Source organism: Blastomyces dermatitidis (assembly GCF_000003525.1).
Source record: "Blastomyces dermatitidis ER-3 genomic scaffold supercont1.8, whole genome shotgun sequence".
Lineage (NCBI taxonomy): Eukaryota > Fungi > Ascomycota > Eurotiomycetes > Onygenales > Ajellomycetaceae > Blastomyces > Blastomyces dermatitidis.
Window position 1 is genome coordinate 427,498 of NW_025544781.1, and position 19,265 is coordinate 446,762.

At 33.0% G+C, this 19,265-nt stretch overlaps 1 protein-coding gene across 1 annotated transcript; it reads right to left on the reverse strand.

The window, feature by feature from the left end:
* Positions 1 to 2,919: 2,919 nt before the first annotated feature.
* Positions 2,920 to 3,370, reverse strand: BDCG_17461 (uncharacterized protein; the record flags this gene model as incomplete). Its single annotated transcript, XM_045426580.1, has 2 exons — positions 2,920 to 3,204; positions 3,338 to 3,370. 2 exons carry the CDS (start codon positions 3,368 to 3,370, stop codon positions 2,920 to 2,922), a joined length of 318 nt encoding a protein of 105 aa, XP_045281969.1.
* Between the last annotated feature and the right edge of the window lie 15,895 nt (positions 3,371 to 19,265).

The window sequence follows — 19,265 nt, forward strand, 5'->3', positions numbered from 1 at the left end:
TGTCTGATAATTCTATGTTTTACAATCATGAGTTTCTTGATTGTTTCTTCTTGTAATTGTCTCTAATAATAGTGATAAATATCTCAACTTGAGTTGAACTTTCACTTCATTTTCATCTCTGTCAATGAAATTGTCAGAATATTACATGTCATCAGTGCAGCAGTTGAATATGTACTCTTAATAATTTTTTATAACTCTAGAATTGATTTAATGTGTAAATTCATCAGATTATCTTGAAGATAGCAGTCAAATTCAGTTTTACAAGTATGTAGTTTTGCCTGATTTTCAGTTGTAATCAATGTATGTAAGTTCTGTTTCAAAGTTAGTATTATAATTCTATATAATATGAAGTATTATCAAAGATCATTACTTACTAGAGAATTATATTTCACTGTCTTCATATCTCAAACATCTGCTCATTCAAATCTCTGATAGTTGGCATTGTAGTAGTCTCAGACTAATTTGACATATGAGTCTTATTTCTCCTCTATTCAATCTTGAGAAGTGTAGATATTAACTCAACAGAAGAGATCTAGTAGAGCTGCTATAGCATAGTACTCTGCAAAAGATTGTTTCATTTTACTGTAGTAATATATCAGTTTATTTCTTACAGTAACAATAGCCTGTGCTATAGTATTATTTCAAACTGAATTTCTTTTTGAGTGATTCAACTGCTTCTCAAGATGAGTAAATAAACTGTTATACACTCATCAGACTGACTGCAGCATTGATGTATGAGTGATTGAGACTGTCTTTATTATCTTATAAAACTGAAACAGTAAATCAATCACATATTTCAACTGAGTTCACTTCATATTAGAAAGTTTCAATATCTGAATCTTTTTCTGATCAGAGTGTTACACTCAATGATCAATTATCTGATACAATTAAAGAGTCTGAACAGTCATATTATATATTGAACTTCACTGTGTTCTAATATTCTGTATCATATTCAGTGATGTGACTGATTTATTTATTTATTGAATATCATGAAATCATTGTTATTGTTTAGAAGAGATACAAATCACATTAGCAATGTTTCAAATCTATGATATTTAAATTATTAGTCAATCTATTCAAAATTAACAGTAGCATTATCAAAAAGTGTTATTAAAAAGCAATATTAAAAAGTATTATCAAAAAACATTATCTTTTACAAAGTGAATGCAAAAGTTACTTGAGTAATCACTTTCATCTTATTCTCATCTCAAGAATCAGTCATCTTATTATTCTTTATCTTGATGTTAAGATTCTTTATCAGTATTTGTATCACAAGTTAAATCACATGAGCAATGCAGAGAATATGACCTTGTTTATTATTTCAGAAATGCAAAGCCAATTTTTGCTCTAAGCTCTTCATCATAGTGTAGTTATTTGCAGTATTATCAGTTATAATTGCAAGAAGACTGGGACTAATATCTCAATAGTCATTTTTAATCACAGTCATTAATATCTCTGTTATATAATTCTCAGTATGACTACTGATCAATAATTCAAATTCAATTAATATCTCTTAATAAGTTCAGTTCTCATCAATATAATAACATGTAACTCTCATAAATGCAAGATTGTTTATACTAGTTCATGCATTCACTGTGAGAGACACTCTTCAATGATTCTTTAACTCTGATTCTAGATATTGTATATTGACTTTATAGTGTGTCTTGAGGTTGAACTGAAGACAGAATCAATGTGGAATATGAAGATTTGAATTAAGTATTTAAAGAAGTGTTCAGAATTCGGGGTTTTCAATTGATTAAAGAGAAAGATTCAGAGATATATACATATAAAGTAATTATTCACAGAAGTTATCAGATGAGAGTTGTGAAATCAGAGTACTGATATAAGATTATTTTCACATGATTTTCTTCAAATTAGAAAGTTAGTATTATCAAAAATTGTTATCTGATAGAGTAACTTATCAGCTCAGTAGTAATTTTCTGATTATTTTTCTTTTATTATCTGTATTCTGATGACTTCAGATGTCAGGAAATTTCTTCAGAGTCATGATTAGTTTATAATAAATGTTTCTGAATAAAGTTACAGTGATTATAGCAGAGAGATGACTCTTCAGTAATCTGTAATACAATCTGTTGATAATTATTTCATAGTTCATCTTAATATTTGTGTTGAGTTTTTCATAAATTTCATGATCTGAAATCAGATGTGAAGAATGAAGTGATTATTCATCATGATTGAAAGAGAGCATTCTGTGTTGAATTGTAAATAATATAGACTTTATAATTCACAGTGATTTCTTGAAGAGTTTGTGAATCTTCAATAGAAGTAAAAGAAGTGAATTCAGAAGATATGATAATAATTTGAGAAAGATAATAATTTATTTTTAATAACTGATCACTGATGTGTGTAAGAAGAATTAATATAAGAGAAAATAATCTTGTTTCTTAGCTTAGTTATAATTTTAGTACTAACTCAGATTGAATATTATCAATATATAAAAGTAAATAAACAATCTTGATCTTGTTTCTTAGCTTAGTTATAATTTTAGTACTAACTCAGATTGAATATTATCAATATATAAAAGTAAATAAACAATCTTGATTAATCTCTGTCATATTTCTTGAAATATATTAATATTGTGAAAGAGAGTGTTACTAAATTATATTATCAAATAATATCATTAAAAATATATTAATATTGTGAATATCAATGTTGAAAAAATGTTGATACTTATATATTATAGTGATTTGTGAATCATGATAGTTAAATATATATATATATATATATATTGTTTCTGACTTGATTACAACTTGTACAATAATTTTTAAAAACTCAAAATTAATTTTAATTATTAATAATTATGAACTTACAACTAAACTAACTAATATAAAAAGAAAAAAACTTTTTCTACTCATCATTTTTCTTCTCTTTCTTATTCTTCTTATCATTCTTTATAATTTACTTCTCATTCTTCTTCTTCTTCTTCTTCTCCTCATCTGAGATGATAATCATCTTAAAATCTCTCTTCACTATCTTCTCAGAGAAGAGTTTCTGCTGCTCTCTCTCAGCCAGGTCAATCTGTATCTCAAAATCCTGCATTTTCTGGTCTGCTGTCTCAGGTTTCATCTCAGTGATAAGCAGATTGACATGCTCAGAGAGCAGGGCTGTCTTCTCAATATTCTGAATTATGAAGCACATTCGAGACCTGAACAAGGCCTTAATTCTCTTCTTCTCTGTCAGCTCCTGCTAATCAATTAGAGAACAGAAGTATTATTAAAAATTATTATCTCTTAATAAATAAAAAACTTATCAGTTTTGACTTCTTTATCTCTTACTTCAATACTCTCTCAATCTTCTTCTATTATTACTTATTTACAGTAATACTCTTCTTCTCTCTCTCTCTCTTCATCTTAGTCTTAAATCATTCTCAGAACTTCTTCTAATCTTATCACTACTGTATAAGACTCTTCACTATCTTCTTCTTCAATCTCTTACAGGTAGTGTTATCTGTATTATTTCTATACTTAGTTCAGTCTAAATCTATCAGAAGTATTACTTAAAATTGTTATTATTCTACTCTCTTACAGAGTCTCTTCAAGGTATTATAATATGTCTTATGATCTGTCTTCTCTTGCTTGAACTGTAAGAAATCCCGCTCCTCGCGGATTCTTTACCTCTATTCCTATCTCTCGCGTAATCAATAGGGCTAGCGGCCCTTGGCTACACACAACTATATAGACTGGAGTTCACGAATACTATTCATAACTCAGCTTAAATGCTATTATACATTTGACTTCTACATTTTATCTTTCTATCATAAATACTTCTAGTAGTTAACAGTACATATCACATCAAGCTGTAAACACCTGAATAATCACCTGTAAGTACTTATTCTTACATTTCAAGCTCAGTCAGTCAGCAATCACCTGTTATGACTGAAAGAACTAGAAACTTATATACTTCAATCTCTGTGAACTCTACTGCAGACACTCAGAAGCAGTCATCTGAATCATGAATAATCTCTGTGAAAGAAGTCTCAGAGAACTTATCAATTACTCACAGAATATCATTCTCTACATCTGTGACAGAGGAACTCTCTGAATTCATAAATAAATCAATCTCAGTGAAGAACATTCTTGAGCATCTCTCATAGAATTAAGCTATTTTTCTACAAGAAATGCTTACTGTCTGTAAACACTCTTGAATCAAGTTTCTAGACATAATCTTCAGAGACACTCACAAACTGAAAAGAAACTTTCTCAAGCTGCAATCACTTAAGATCATCTATCAAATCACAATCTATAAAAGCTTTTGTGAGTTTGTATTTGAAATTGACTCACAAGCCTGACTGTGTGATATAAAAGATAAAGAAGCTGTTATTTATGTGGTTCGGAAGAACGTACGACCGTCGGATAATAACGCGGCCGCTTCCGAACTACTAGTGTACGCGTACGAGTGTAAAGGGGCCATAGCATACGCTAATTAATTTAGTATACAAGATTACAATATAAGAAGCCGGCGTATGTCTGTAATTGTACACTGACTTAAGCAACCTTTGAATCACATCTGGTAGCATGTCTAAAAACCAGTGAGGAGTGCAGGCTTCTCCAGGGCGTGATAATTCTGTCTACAAAGTGATTCATAGTTATCATGTCAGTGTGGTTCTAGAATGTCTCAAAAGATAGTGTATGAAGAGCAGTGAGTGGAAAAGCATTCAATTGATGCTGCTTCACTTGTTAAGGGAAAACTCCACACCCAGGTGAATGCCATGTATGAGACATGAACAGATGAGGTGTGAGAAAGGAGATGAGAGTGGTGAACCAGATTCAAAGAAGTCTGCTCCCTACTCAAAAGAAGGATAAAAAGAGGGAGTGATCACCATCAAAGTTATATGATGATAACAGAATCATAGAGCGATATAGTGATATAACAATAGACATCATATGATCAACCAGAAACCAATCACTGAAATGAATATCTTCTCTAGCTGATACAAACAACACCCTTCTCTGCTACCTGAATCAGAAGGTATGCAGAACCTCTCAGAGGGTTTACTTGAAGCAGTAAGAAAAGTGGCTGAGATCACTGAACCAGAATCAAAGCTCTGTACACATATGAGAATTCTAAACAAGATCAAGGCCTTGCGTACACAGTGGCAGGCCGAGGCAGAAGCCAAACAATAATTAGCATTTGCTGCAGATCAAGCATTCACTATGAAGAGCTTCACTGATGCAATCATCATCATTAATAAGAATAGAGAAAACCAGATCTTAGGCCTGCAGCAGAAGATCAAATATTTACATAGACAGATAACTACACTGAATCTGAAGATCTCATCATAATTGTTCACAATCTCTTCAGAAGTATACATATCATCAGAGATCACTGTGCAGAATGAGAATTCAAGCATGAAATACATCAAGTCAGAAGATCTGCTGAAGCCATCAAGCTTCAATGATGACTGAAAAAATAATACTGTAATCAGCTGGCTAAGTCAGATGCAATCATATTATCAGATCAAATGTGAACTCACAGGCAGGCAGTTAACAGAATTTCAACAAGTCTTAAGATCTGTCACATTTCTATGCAGAAAAGCAAAGTCATTATGAATGACTGATGAAAAGATGAATCTCACAGATCTGAAGCAATATTCATTCCCATGAACATGGAATGAGTTTTTCAAATGAATCTTGCACAACTTTGAGAAAGTGAATGTGTGAGACAAGTATTATAAACACTTCACTGAGTGTAGATAAGTGAGTGATCTTACATCATACTTCACACACTTCAGCTTACACTATCTCATATTGAATGAAGAGCTTTCAACATCTTTCTATTTACAGATCTTCATTCATGATCTCACACCTGAGTTAAGAGTAAAATGAAAATGCTTAATCTCACAGCCAGGCACAGTGAAGAAAGCATACAACATTCTCATTGTACAGGAACAAGTAAGTCAATTGCAATAGAAAATACTGTAATTGAGTATGTCTCAGCAGAGAATAGATAATCAGAATTCTATGACACAAGTTACACACTCAGACACAATGAATCTAGATCTGAATGCTATTACTAAAGCACTGAATCCTCTGAAAAAGAGATTCTCTGAGTGAAAACCTTGATATTATGAGCATCAAGCTTGTTTCAACTGCAGACACTAAAATCATGATGTAAAAGATTGCATTCAGCATACACAGTTAAAAAACTAGCTGAATCAGTGAGCTCAGAGACACTCACTGATATTCTATGAAAAGTCTTCAAAGTGAAAGAGATGTCTGTGTTAGATGATTCTCTGAATTCTGTGAATGCAAAGAAGAAGCAGACTTCTGAATGAGATGCAGGTGAGAATGATGAAGTGAACACTTATCTCAATGCCTTGAGACCTGAAATGTTAATGTATAGAGAGCACTTGAGTAAGAATTGAGAGATAGCTGCAAAAGTGTTAGCAGACACAGAAGCTTCTATACAATATATTAAGAATCATATGATCTGAAGATTGAAAGAGATCTGCTGAGTGAAGAATCTCTGATGTATAAGATTATCTGATAACTGATATTTGATATCATCTGCAAGAGTAAGAGTTTCCTTGCACTTTGAAGAATGATCTTGCTATATTTGAGCATGAGAGCTGCAGAATATGAAATATAACCTTATTCTCAGACTTGATTGATTTCAAAGGTTCAATTCACAGATTCAATGATGTACATGCTATATACAGTTAATCAATAGGAAGAAAATGATTCATACAATTCTATCAACTGATATGAGAAGGACATTTCACATCTCTGATATAGAAGAGTTAAATCTGCTTACACATTAACAAGCAAAGAGAATGATTTGCAAGACCTTATCTGAAAGCATCCTGTATGTCATACAGGACTCAGAAGTGAAGAAAACCAAGATAAAGAATATATAAGAGAACAAGTGTATGAAGAAGCTTCTGAAGAAGTATGAGAAGATCTTCTGAACAGATCTTTCACTGAAATTGCTGCTGGAATGAGGATTCATACATGAGATTGACATGAGGGACACAAAACCAGTCAACCAGAATGCATACTCCCTGTCACAAATGCATCTCAAAGAACAGAAGTGTCAGATCACAGACCTTCTAGAATATGATCTTATACAATCCTCATCAAGCGCGTGGGGCTTTCCAGTTCTATTCATGAAAAAGGCAGATGGAGAGTGACAGATGTGTATTGATTATCAAGCACTCAACAAGCTTACAATCAAGAATGAATATTCACTGTCACAGATTCAACAACAGTTGAATACAGTCAGAAACACTTGATATCTATCAAAGATCAATCTTCTCTCAGAATACTGACAGATCTGTGTAGATGAACTGTCAGTCTCATGAACCACATTTAATACACAATGAGAGAAGTTCAAATTCCTAGTAATGTCATTCAGTCTGACAAATGTGCCTGCTATCTTCTAAATAATGATGAATACAATTCTTCATAAACAGAATGAAATCTCATGTCTTATATATCTCAATGACATCCTAGTCTTTTCAAACTCATACAACAAACATCTGAAGCATCTTGATGAAATGCTTATAACTCTGACAGAGTATAAGCTCTATATCAAATCAATCAAGTGTGTGTTTGAAATGAAAGAGTTGAAGTTCATGAGATATGTAGTGAGTGATGACTGTATACACCTCATTTCAGAGAAATTGAATGTCATAGTGAATTGACTGCGGCTGAGAAACATACATCATGTACAACAGTTTCTTGAGTTAGTCTCATACTACTGCAGGTTCATCAAGGATTTCACATGAATATCTGCATCACTCTCAGATCTCTTAAGAGAAATGAATGTGAATCTGTGAAAGAAGAAGTTTCATTCAATCATCTGAAATGTCATGTGTGAAGAGGCTTTTCTCACACTGAGAGAATGTGTAACAACATTCTCAGTGCTTATTCAATCAGATTATAATAAACCTTTCTACATTGAGACAGATGCATCTGAATGAGCTATCAGAGACACTCTTTTACAGATGAGCAAGGACAGCAAGCTGCACTCAGTGACATATAATGGTAGAAAACTATCAGGTACTGAGCTCAATTATTCAGTGCATGAAAAGGAATTGCTAGCAATCAAACACGCGCTGGCATTGTAGGATAGATATATTGACAACAGATATACAATAACAGTGATCACAGATCATAAAAGCCTTGTCTATCTATAATTAATAATAAAACCTTTCAAATGCTTAGCATGTTGAATCTCAGAGTTTCAAGTGTATAATCTTCATATCAAATACTGAAAAGAATTGGATGCAGTGATACCTGATACAATCAGTCACAGATCTGATTTCATGAGTGAGAATTCTGTGAACTAGGTATAAGAGATGTTTGTGTTAAACATGCTGAGAAGATGCAAGGAATCAGAATGAGTGAATATCATGATCTCTCACTTGAAGAATGACAAGATGTCAGATGATAAGTATCTTATGAAAGTAGTAGAAGAGATGCTTCTGAACTTCAAGCTGAGGAAATTAAAAAACAACATTGTGCTTTACTGCAATCTAGAATACATAGAAGCTCTCTATCTAGAATCTTCATTTCAACATGACTTGGTGGCTCACATGCACAAGGAATTCAGTCACTTAGAAAGCTCTGAACTTATGAGTGTACTCAAATCAAGAGTATACTGACTAAGCATGACTGAGGACATTCAGATGTACACTCATAAGTGTCTGAATTGTCAGGGTGTGAAAGAATCTAAGAAAGGATTAGAATGTGAGAAAGTACAATATCAGATAAAGTGTATGATACAACTGTTCAAACAATGAGAGATGAACCTCATAGACATATTATCATAAACATCAAATGGAAATTGATGAATAATCACTGCTATTAATTACACTACTGACTGACCAGTTATGAAAGCAGTTTCAGAGATGACAGAGAAGATGATGACAAAGTTTCTACATAATGAGATCTATGTCAACTATGAAATACCGCGTGAGATTCTAACTGATAACAGTGTGAACCTTGTAGAAGAAGCAGTGAGGCATTTCATGAGCCAGTTACAGACAAGACATTGTAGAACAATATCATATCATCCGCGGACAAATGAGAAGATGAAACACTTGAATGAAATCTTGAGCAACATGCTGATGAAATATCTAGTGAACAAGCCTATAAGACTATGAGATGAATATCTCAGGCAGGCACTATTGACTACATGAATTTGACAGTATGCAGTCTTCAAGCATTCACCATTCTACCTGTTGTATGGATTGCATCCGCGCATCCCAGAGAATGCTTTGGAAAAGATGAGGGAGAGAGCAGTTGCAGACGCAACAGTTGCAGATACAGAACCAAGATTGAAAGAGATCAGTCACACACATGCAAAAGCTAACAAGTTACTCCTGAATCAAGCAATTCAATTGAAAAGAATACAAGACTCACTTGTTAAGGAATTGAGTCTCAAGATGAGAATATGAATTCTCATACACAATGAGAGTTCTGAGAAGTTTCAATCTAGGTGATTTGAGCCATATAAAATACTCAAATCACATTCTCTGAGAATATATGCATTGAAAGAATCAGAGAGACAGATCTTACACAACTTAATCAATGATTCATGACTTGTAAAAGCAAAGATGCAAGACCTGAGCAGATTATAATCATCTGCAGCACTATCATCAGTATTGAAAAAGAAGAGACTTACAATTGAAAAGCCTCACAAAGTAAGAGAGATTATAAACACTTACAAATCAGATGATCTCACTTATTCTGATCTTTTCACAATTATAAGAAAAGAATGAGAAGAAATGAAGAAATCAGGTGAACATCACACTTCAATAAGTGATGAGACTGTAGCCAGTTGTATAATAACACATCACAGACAGCAGGCACAACACAGTAAAGAACAGTCTCAGAGCAGCAGACTTGCATGTGAGTCAGATCACAGAAGAAAAAGAAATTCAGAGTTGAATTCAACTGTTTATATCAGTTCAATTGCAGAGACCACAGAGGATGAACTATCTGAAACATTCACAGATATGTGAGATCAAGTCATCTCAACTCCTGAGGACACTCAGAGGTCAGGTGAGGTTAGTTTCAATGAGCTGTTCACTGTAGTGATCTGAGTGGGTGAAGAGAGACAGTATAATGTGTGAGACAGAATCACAAAAAAGTTAGAAGCTGCTGAACCTAGTCACTGAATGCTGTACTATATAGAGGTCACATAAGAGTGATGGCTAGCAGATAGAGGAAAAGTGTAAGAAAAGAAATGATGAATTGATCATCAACTGTAAGAGTCAGCTGCAAAAGACAAATATTATCATACACATCTCATTCATTTTCATACACCACATATTTAATCTATTTTCAACACCACGCCACCTGAAAAACACTAAAAACAAAGGAAATCTCAAAACTCAAGATCTGCAAGGAATTCAAGGGTTGCAAGCTGCTTTCATAACAACACTGTGCACATCTTCAATTCCTCTATCACTCTGTGTATGACATTAATGTCATTGATTGCAAGATTGGCTGGAATGCTAATATAGAAATGCACATGTGTATATGTAGAGAAATTGAAGAAGAGCACAGGACTCACAGAACCAGGAGTCAGAACAGAGGGAACAGAGGCGGAAGAAATAGAAGAAGAAGGAGGCACAGGACTGAATGAATAACAGGAGTCATCTGGAGCTGAATGCTTACAACTCAGTGTGTGCACAATCTTCTCTGCAGAGAAGGGAGAGAAAGTGACAGAAGAAGCTTGAGAATAGAAGAGAGTAGTCTCAGTGGTATTGTCATCTTCAATCAGAATGGTCTCTGATACTGGAGCAACTAAGAATCATTGTTAGCATATAAAAATCACAAAATCAGGGGTGAGAACAGTTACTGAATGAACACTCACTGGTCTTAGAATTGTATGCACAATTACAACACACACAAGGCTTCTCAGAAAGAGAGAGAGAAACACAGAGAAATGCAGGAAGCAGAACACAGTGTGTGAATGACTCATTCTCATAACAACACCTCAGACAAGACATACAAGCCTCATGCCTGTGGGTGTAAAAGAGTACAACATCTGCATTTCTGTTCCTGAAAACACAGATATCTTTTGCCTGTATCACAAAGTCAGATGACAGACATCAGAGAATAGGCTGATACAGATCTATCATTTTAAAGAAATTCATCAGAGCAGATGTCTCTGCAATGTTGAATTTTACAGTTATAAAAAGCTTCTTAATATCTGTGAATGTCATGACTTCATGCACAGTAAAATCCATAATAATTTTCTCTAAGAACAAGAAAATCAGCATCAGATTGAAAAGATGAAAAGAAAAAGACTTACAATCTCAACACTGTTGAAAGAGAGAGTGATTCTCTGATATGAATGAACAATTGTCTCATCATGAATATTTAAAATGAACATAATAATTGATGTCTGTGATTGAGCTTCAGATAGTTATGTTATACACAGTCTTCATATAATAAATCATTCTGAGAGTCAGTAAGAAGAGCAGGAGTGTATACACTGAGAGATATGATTTATTAAGCCTATGCAATATCTCCTTGAATTGAAGAGAGCTGATAACAAAAGCAGAGATGGTAAAACCAGAAGTGGCAGAAGTGAGGGTCACAGGAACAGGGGTAGCAGGAGCAGGAGAACCAGACACAGGGGCAGGTGTAGAAGATTGAGAGGAAGTGACAGAGAAAGAAACAGAGAGAAGAGAAGAAGATGCAGAAGACTCAGTTACACATGACATGAACAATTTCTTCATTATCATGTTCTTCAAGTTCTTGATCAATGATTCAACATTGAGTTCACTATCATCAGTGAATATGAATCTGTCAACACATGACAATTCTACATGAATAAAAACAAACATATCAGCATCTGCATTCACATAAAATCATGTCAGAAAACATAATCAGAAACTCACTGAGAAGAGAAATGATTAAGAGTATATGAGAAGATGTGTCATTATTCATGATAATACATCATTCTGATGATCATTAGAAGATAAACAAGTCCTGATCATGTTTCACAATGTGTTACACTTACTGCTAACAAACTGCTCAGTATGAGCACTACAATGACACTTGTTGTGAGAACAGAGAGTCATTGTCAGAAACATGTACAATGTAATAGGTGAATAGATGAAAAGAGTTGAACAGAAGAAGAGATAGAAATCTTGAATGAGATAGTGACATTCAATGATGATGATGATGAAGAAGATAGTTGAAGAATGAGAAAAGTTAGTGAATGAGTGATGTAATATAGTGGAAGTTTCTTTGTGAGAGTGTACACAGAATGCTAGCTGAATTAGAGATAGGTCACACAATCATGAGACACTAGTGGCGAGCTAATCCGCATGAAGCTAGGGCGTATGACATGGTCACGTGGGCGTGACCAAATCTGGTGGGGGAGGATGTGGTTCGGAAGAATGTACAACTGTCGGATAATAACGCGGCCGCTTCCGAACTACTAGTGTACGCGTACAAGTGTAAAGGGGCCATAGTGTATGCTAATTAATTTAGCGTACGAGATTACAATATAAGAAGCCGGCGTACGCCTGTAATTGTACGCTGGCTTAAGCAACCTTTGAATCACATTTATATAATGACAGATCTCTATTACACTGAAGTCAAGAACTGACTGAATTATTTAGAAAATGATTATAAGAGATTCTGATAATCTGTTCTCAAGATCTATCTAGAGAATAAGTTAAGAGACTCTGTAAGTCAGACAGAGAACATCTGAGCTGCAATCACTAATATTAGAAAAAGAGGTGAGAAATCTGATAAAGACTACTTACAGCACTTTATAAAATTATGATATGAATTAAAGTCTGTGAAAACAGAGCTCTGAAACAAGATCTGAATAATAATATTTGTAAAGAGACTGAATAAAGATATACAGAATAAGCTCATTGAGTAAGACTCTAAGCTTTTAACTCTGAAGAAACTAATGACTTTTATTCATTACTTATGAATCACTGTGAGAGTCACAGATCTGTAAAGAGTGAATCATTGATCAGCTCTATAAGAGTCAGAACAACAGAGAACAGATTTGTCAGAAAAAGATAACAAGATATAGAGAGATTCATGTCTGACTACTGAGTAGAGAGAGAGAGTTTTATAAGCTTCTGTGAATAGAGTGTATAATAGAGAGATTAAGAAAAAGAGACTCTGCTTTATCTATTTTAAATCAGAACATCTTCACACAAACTGTTCAGACAAATCAAAATAGAAATTTAAGAAGTCATAGACAGAGTCAGCAACAGTCTTCTTAAGAGTCTTAAAGCTGATATCTGAATCTGTTACTTTCTCAATGAAAATACTTACTCACAGAAAGAGACTGTACTGCAGTACTACTACTCTGTAAGTATAAAAAGCATTGATGAACTCAGAATCTCAGATCACTGTGATGTCTTTAAAGCTCACAGAGTGAATGAGCTGAAAGATGAAAACTAAGAATCTGCTCTTGTAATAAGCAGAGTGTGAGAACTCAGACCTGAGAACTGAGAGACTTATAAGAGTTATCTTTGAATTATAAGATCTCTCTGAAATCTGAAGAAGATTTGCAGAAACTGTGATTATCACAGATATTATAGATAACATGTATTTAAGACTTATATAACTTCAAAGACACAATTCACACATAGCTATTCATAAGTCAGGTTTATACTTTCAATCAGTGTTAACAGACTCACTCACAGAGATAGAAGCAGTTAATGCTGCAGAGTTAATTAGAGAAGACAAGCTCATCTATATAATGACTTTACAAGTGTCTGAGAATCTTATAGTTATGAAAACTGAGCTTCAGATATTAGAGAAATACTGAGATCTCACAGAGATATTCAGCTTAGCTAAGATAGCTGAGCTTTCTTCTCACTATGAGAAGAATCTGATAATAGATTTGATAGAAGAGTAGAAACTCTTCTGAGAACTAATCTATAAGTTCTCTTATCATAAGACAGAGATCTTATAGATCTATGTGAAGAAGAATCTGAAGAATAACTTTATTCAATCTTCACAGATCTTCACAGAAGTCTCTATGATATTTGTGAAGAAGAAGAATAAAGATCTCAGATTATATATAGACTACTGTAATCTGAACTTCAAGATAATAAAGAGTCACTACTCTCTGTCTCTGATTGAGAATGTAATCAATCATTTTATGAAAGCTATCATATTCATATAACTGAATGTAATCAATATATATACACAGCTGTGAATACAGTCTGAGAATAAATGAAAGACTGTCTTTAGAACTGCACTGAAATTGTTTGAATATCTAGTAATGTCTTTTGATCTGACTAATACTCTCACAGTATTTCAGTCTTTCATCAATAAAACACTTCATACATATTTAAATATCTTCATGATAATATATCTGAATGATGTGATAATGTACTTCATGAAGAAGAAAGAACATACTGAGCATATATGAAGTGTATTGAAGGTCTTAGATGAGATAGAACTGTATATTAAACTTATGAAGTATAACTTCAGTATTCATCAGATTAATTTCCTAGAATATATAATCACTACAGATGATATTCAGATGAAATCTTCATAAATTGAGACTATTCTATCATGACTGAAGTTAACTAGTATTCATGAGATTCAGATCTTTCTGAGCTTTGTGAATTTCTATAGACAGTTTATCTTTGTATTCATAAGAATCTTCTTGACTCTTACAGACATGCTGAAGAGTGAAAATAAGAAGAAGTTATTCTGTGAACAGAGAATGAAAAGATTATTAAGAAGAAAGAACTGTGAGAACTTTCTTATCTCAGAAGCTTACAGAGTCTTTACAAGATTGAAACAGACATTCATGAATACAGTGATACTGTTTCACTTTGATCTCTTACTCTTAATTAGATTGAAGACAGATATCTTCTTCTTTATAATTTCAGAAATAGTCTTGTAACTACAGTCAAATAAGAACTGAGTTTCAGTGATCTTTTTCTTGTAAAAGATGTAATCTGTGAAGATCAACTATAGCATTTATAATCAGAAGCTTCTTATAATAGTGAAATTCTTCTGTCACTGATATCACTACTTTGAGAATCTTATAATAGTGATTACTGTTAGAACTGATTATAACAGCTTATAACAGTTTACTTCAATCAAGAAACTCTCACAGTAGCAGATTTACTGAGCTTAGAGACTGAGTGAGTTCTGATTCAAGATAGAATATATTAAGAGAACTAAGAACTCAGTGAATGAACTCTCTCACAGGTCAGACTATGTTAAGAAGACCAGAATAACAGATATAGAGAGACTAGAGAAGACAGAAAAGCTTCATAGAATGCTTAAACTAAGTGTTATGAAGAGATTGACTGAAGAGTCTCTCAATTCTCTATAAGAGAAGAAGGAAGAGAGAGGAAAGAAGTCTGTATAACTACTCTCTACAACACTGAGAGTTAACACTCTGAAGATCTCTGTAAGAATTCTTGAAGAGAGTATCTATAATCTGAAGAATTTACAGGCTTTGAGAAGTACTGCAGAAGATCTGATGTAAGAGAAAACAGAGTATAAGTCTTTATAAAATCTTCTATTCAGATTATCTGAACTGCAACTGAAGAATGAATATGCTCAGTATATTCAGAAACTGCTTACAGCAGAGATCAATTCTGCAGAAATAAAGAATTAAAGAGACTTAAATAATCTCTTGTAAAGAGAGAGCTGGATTTATATATCTATAAATGAGTTTCTATACATAGAACTTATCAAAAGATATCATGACTCTTCTCTAGTGAGTCATTTTACAGACACTAGAACTCATGAGTTACTTATAAGAAAATACTTCTGACTGAAGATATAAGAACTTATAAAGAAGATAGTGAATTCTTATACTGTTTATCAGAGTTCACAGATAGTGCAGTTCAGACTATATAAAGAACTTACTTCTCTATCTATCTTATAGAAATCTTAGAAACAGCTAGAAATGAATACTCTTATAAGCCTCTCTGAAAGCAAGAACATATATGATGCCTGCTTTGACAGTGTACTGATGATAGTGAATTACTTTATTAAGATGATACACTTTATACTTATCTGTAAGAACTTGAAGTCAAAGAATTTAGCTTATATCTTTATCTATAATGTGATCTGATTGTATGAATTGTCTGTGAACATTATCTCAGATAGAGAATTAATCTTTATAGAAGAGTTCTGATCTAATCTGATAACTATACTGAAGATCTTGTAAGATCTAAGTACAGCTTTTCATCAATAGACAGATGATTAGACAGAATATCTGATGAGTATATTAAAACAGTATCTACAGTGCTTTGTCAATTATAATCAGAATAACTGAGTATATTAATTATCACTCACAGAGTTCATGTATAACAATTTAAAACATATCAGTATAGATAAAACTCTCTTTAAGATACTCACTGAGACTTATTCACAGATGATCTTGATGAATCTGTAAGAGTATACTATAGAGTATGATGATGTCTGTGAACAGGCTGAGAGAATTCAGAAGATTTAGAAGAAAGCTCACAAATTCTTGAGAAAGACTTAAGAGTATTAGAAGAGATACTATAACTTTAAGCATATTACAAAGAGTTTCAAGAAAGATAATAGAGTCTGACTAAGTTTAGAAAATATTATTATATGAAGATCTAGTAAGAAGCTGAATCTCTTGTGAACAGAGTCTTATAAGATTATGAAGAAAGTTAGCTTACAGTTCTATAGATTAAAACTGTCATCTGAGTTACAGATATATAATGTTTTTCATATCTCTTTACTCTGTAAATATAAGAAATTCTTAGAAGAGAACTCTGTGACTCATCACTCTGTTCATGAAGCACTAGAGAGTGAAAGAGAATATCAGATTAAAGAGATTATTAACTCAGAGAAGTGAGATTATGAGCTCTAGTTCAAGATTCAGTGATAAGAGTATTCTGATAAGATAAATGAGTTTACTTAAGAATTATCTGAGTAGATAAGATATCTGCAGAAGCTGAGATATGACTTTCATACTGTAAATTCTAATAAGTCAGAATAATGTAATCTTCACTAAGAATCTGATTGTGATAAAGATATTAACACTGTCATTTATAAATTCTAGTCTATAAGATAATGAGTTTCTACTGAGATGAACAGTCTGCAGTGTATGTAAGAGAAGAAGAAATCATATTCTTATTAAAGCTAAAAAACAAGAAAATAAACAGGGCTGTAAATACAATTTAGAGATTAATAAAGAAAAAATAAAGAAAACTCACACTTATATTATTAATACTTATAACACTCAAATCTCTCACAACTATCAATTTCTCTCTTCAAAGAAGTAGAGAGTATCATATCTATGATACAGACAATTGTTGCATTTGATGTGAAGACTGTCAGAAATGCACAGACTTCAGAGAAGCTGAATATCAGAGTGTGCACAGTTGTGACAGAGTCTTGAAGACTGATTATCTGCACATGTGATCAGATATCTCTTATGAAGCTGTGTTCACTCTCTCAGTTATGCTGAAGTATTCAGCCTGAAAACAATGAAGATATAAAGAGAGAGCTCATCTGTTCAGACTAACTCTTATTACAAATTCATAACATTCATATTATCTTGATTACTCAGATTTTGCATGTATCTGAGAATTCATCTCTCATTGACAATGAGATTGCAGAAATGCGCCGCAGCGCGAGAACCATTGATAGGAAATCTAGACATATTCACATATATCTGGTCAGAGATTGTACAGACAGAGAGAGAGTGATCATAGACTCACAGAGCTGTAGAAGACACTGACAACATCAGAAGCTTCACAAGAACTGTCAGCTAGAGTCTGTAAGAAATTACTTATGAGAAGACTTACAGCAAAGAAAGAGACTGCACTGCTTAGAGTCAGAGACTGGTCTGAAGAAGACAGGGAATTGACTACTGACCTGAAGATCAGATGCAGTAACAGGGCTGAGAAAAATGAAGACACAGTTATAAGCAGCAGTGTCTCTGCTTCATCAGCTGATAAAAAGTAATCAGAGAAGTTGTAGAAACACTTATAAGAAGCTTAATAATAATCAGACATTGTTTATAAAGAGATTGAAATTGAAAAAATTTTTATTCTTGAGAAGTTCTTGAATTAATATATGAATATTGTCAGAAACACTCTCTCTCTGTCATCTGAGTAGAAACACTTCACAGATAAATAAAGATACTCACAGTTTATAAGAATGAAAGCTGTTACAGAAAAAGAGAAAAGAAGATGAGATTCTACAGATAGATCTGAGATATTTATACTACTTTAAAGAGATTTACTTATACTATGAGTGATTTCACAGAACAGTCAGATTACTTTAATAAATAAGAGTGATTATGAATTGCAGACCTGAATCTTTCTATATAACTATAAAGAGTGATTGTAGACTGCAGACATCTTGATTCTACAATTCTACAGAGTTAGTGAAAGAATGAAAAATTCCTCACAATTCTACAGTGTCAAAGAGCAATGATTTACAAGAATGAATGAAAGATTAACTTATGAATGTTTCTCTTTGATAAGAGTGATCTCACAGAGAGTGATTCATCTGTAAGATGAATCTATATAATGATTATATAAGAATCTCATGAAAATGATTGAGAGTCAATCAGAACTCTTCTGTATGAAAGATGTGAGATGAATCTGTATAATAGTTAGAGAAGAATCTGTAGATTACAAAGAATCTCACAGAATAAGAAACTGAGTGACAGACTCTTTTCTCTTCACAGTAACAAGGGATTTTTCCTCACTGAGGTTTTTTATAGATATAAAGGATTTTTAGTGAGTATCACTGCAGTGCTGAGCTGACTATGAAGTCACTCAGTGAAAGGCTTTGCAGATGAAGTCTTAGAGAGAAGAAAGTATGTAAGAAATTCTGCTTCTCATGAATTCTTTATCTCTATTCCTATCTCTCATATAATCAATAGAGCTAGCGGCCCTTGGCTACACACAACTATATAGACTGGAGTTCATGAATACTATTCATAACTTAGCTTGAATACTATTATACATTTGATCTCTACATTTTATCTTTCTACCGCGAATACTTCTAGTAGTTAACAGTACATATCACGCCAAGCTGCAAACACCTGAATAATCGCCTGCGAGCACTTATTCTTACATGAATATCTTCTTCTTCTCTTTCTTCAATCTGTGACAGTGCTCACATGCCTTGATGATCCGCAGAACTGCAGAATATTTGAAGAGAAATGACATGATTGATTTCAATGAGTGTTAAAGAAGAGTGAAGACAGAAGAGGCAGCTAGAAATAATATAATAATAATAATAATAATAATGATGATGATGATGATAATAATAATAATAATA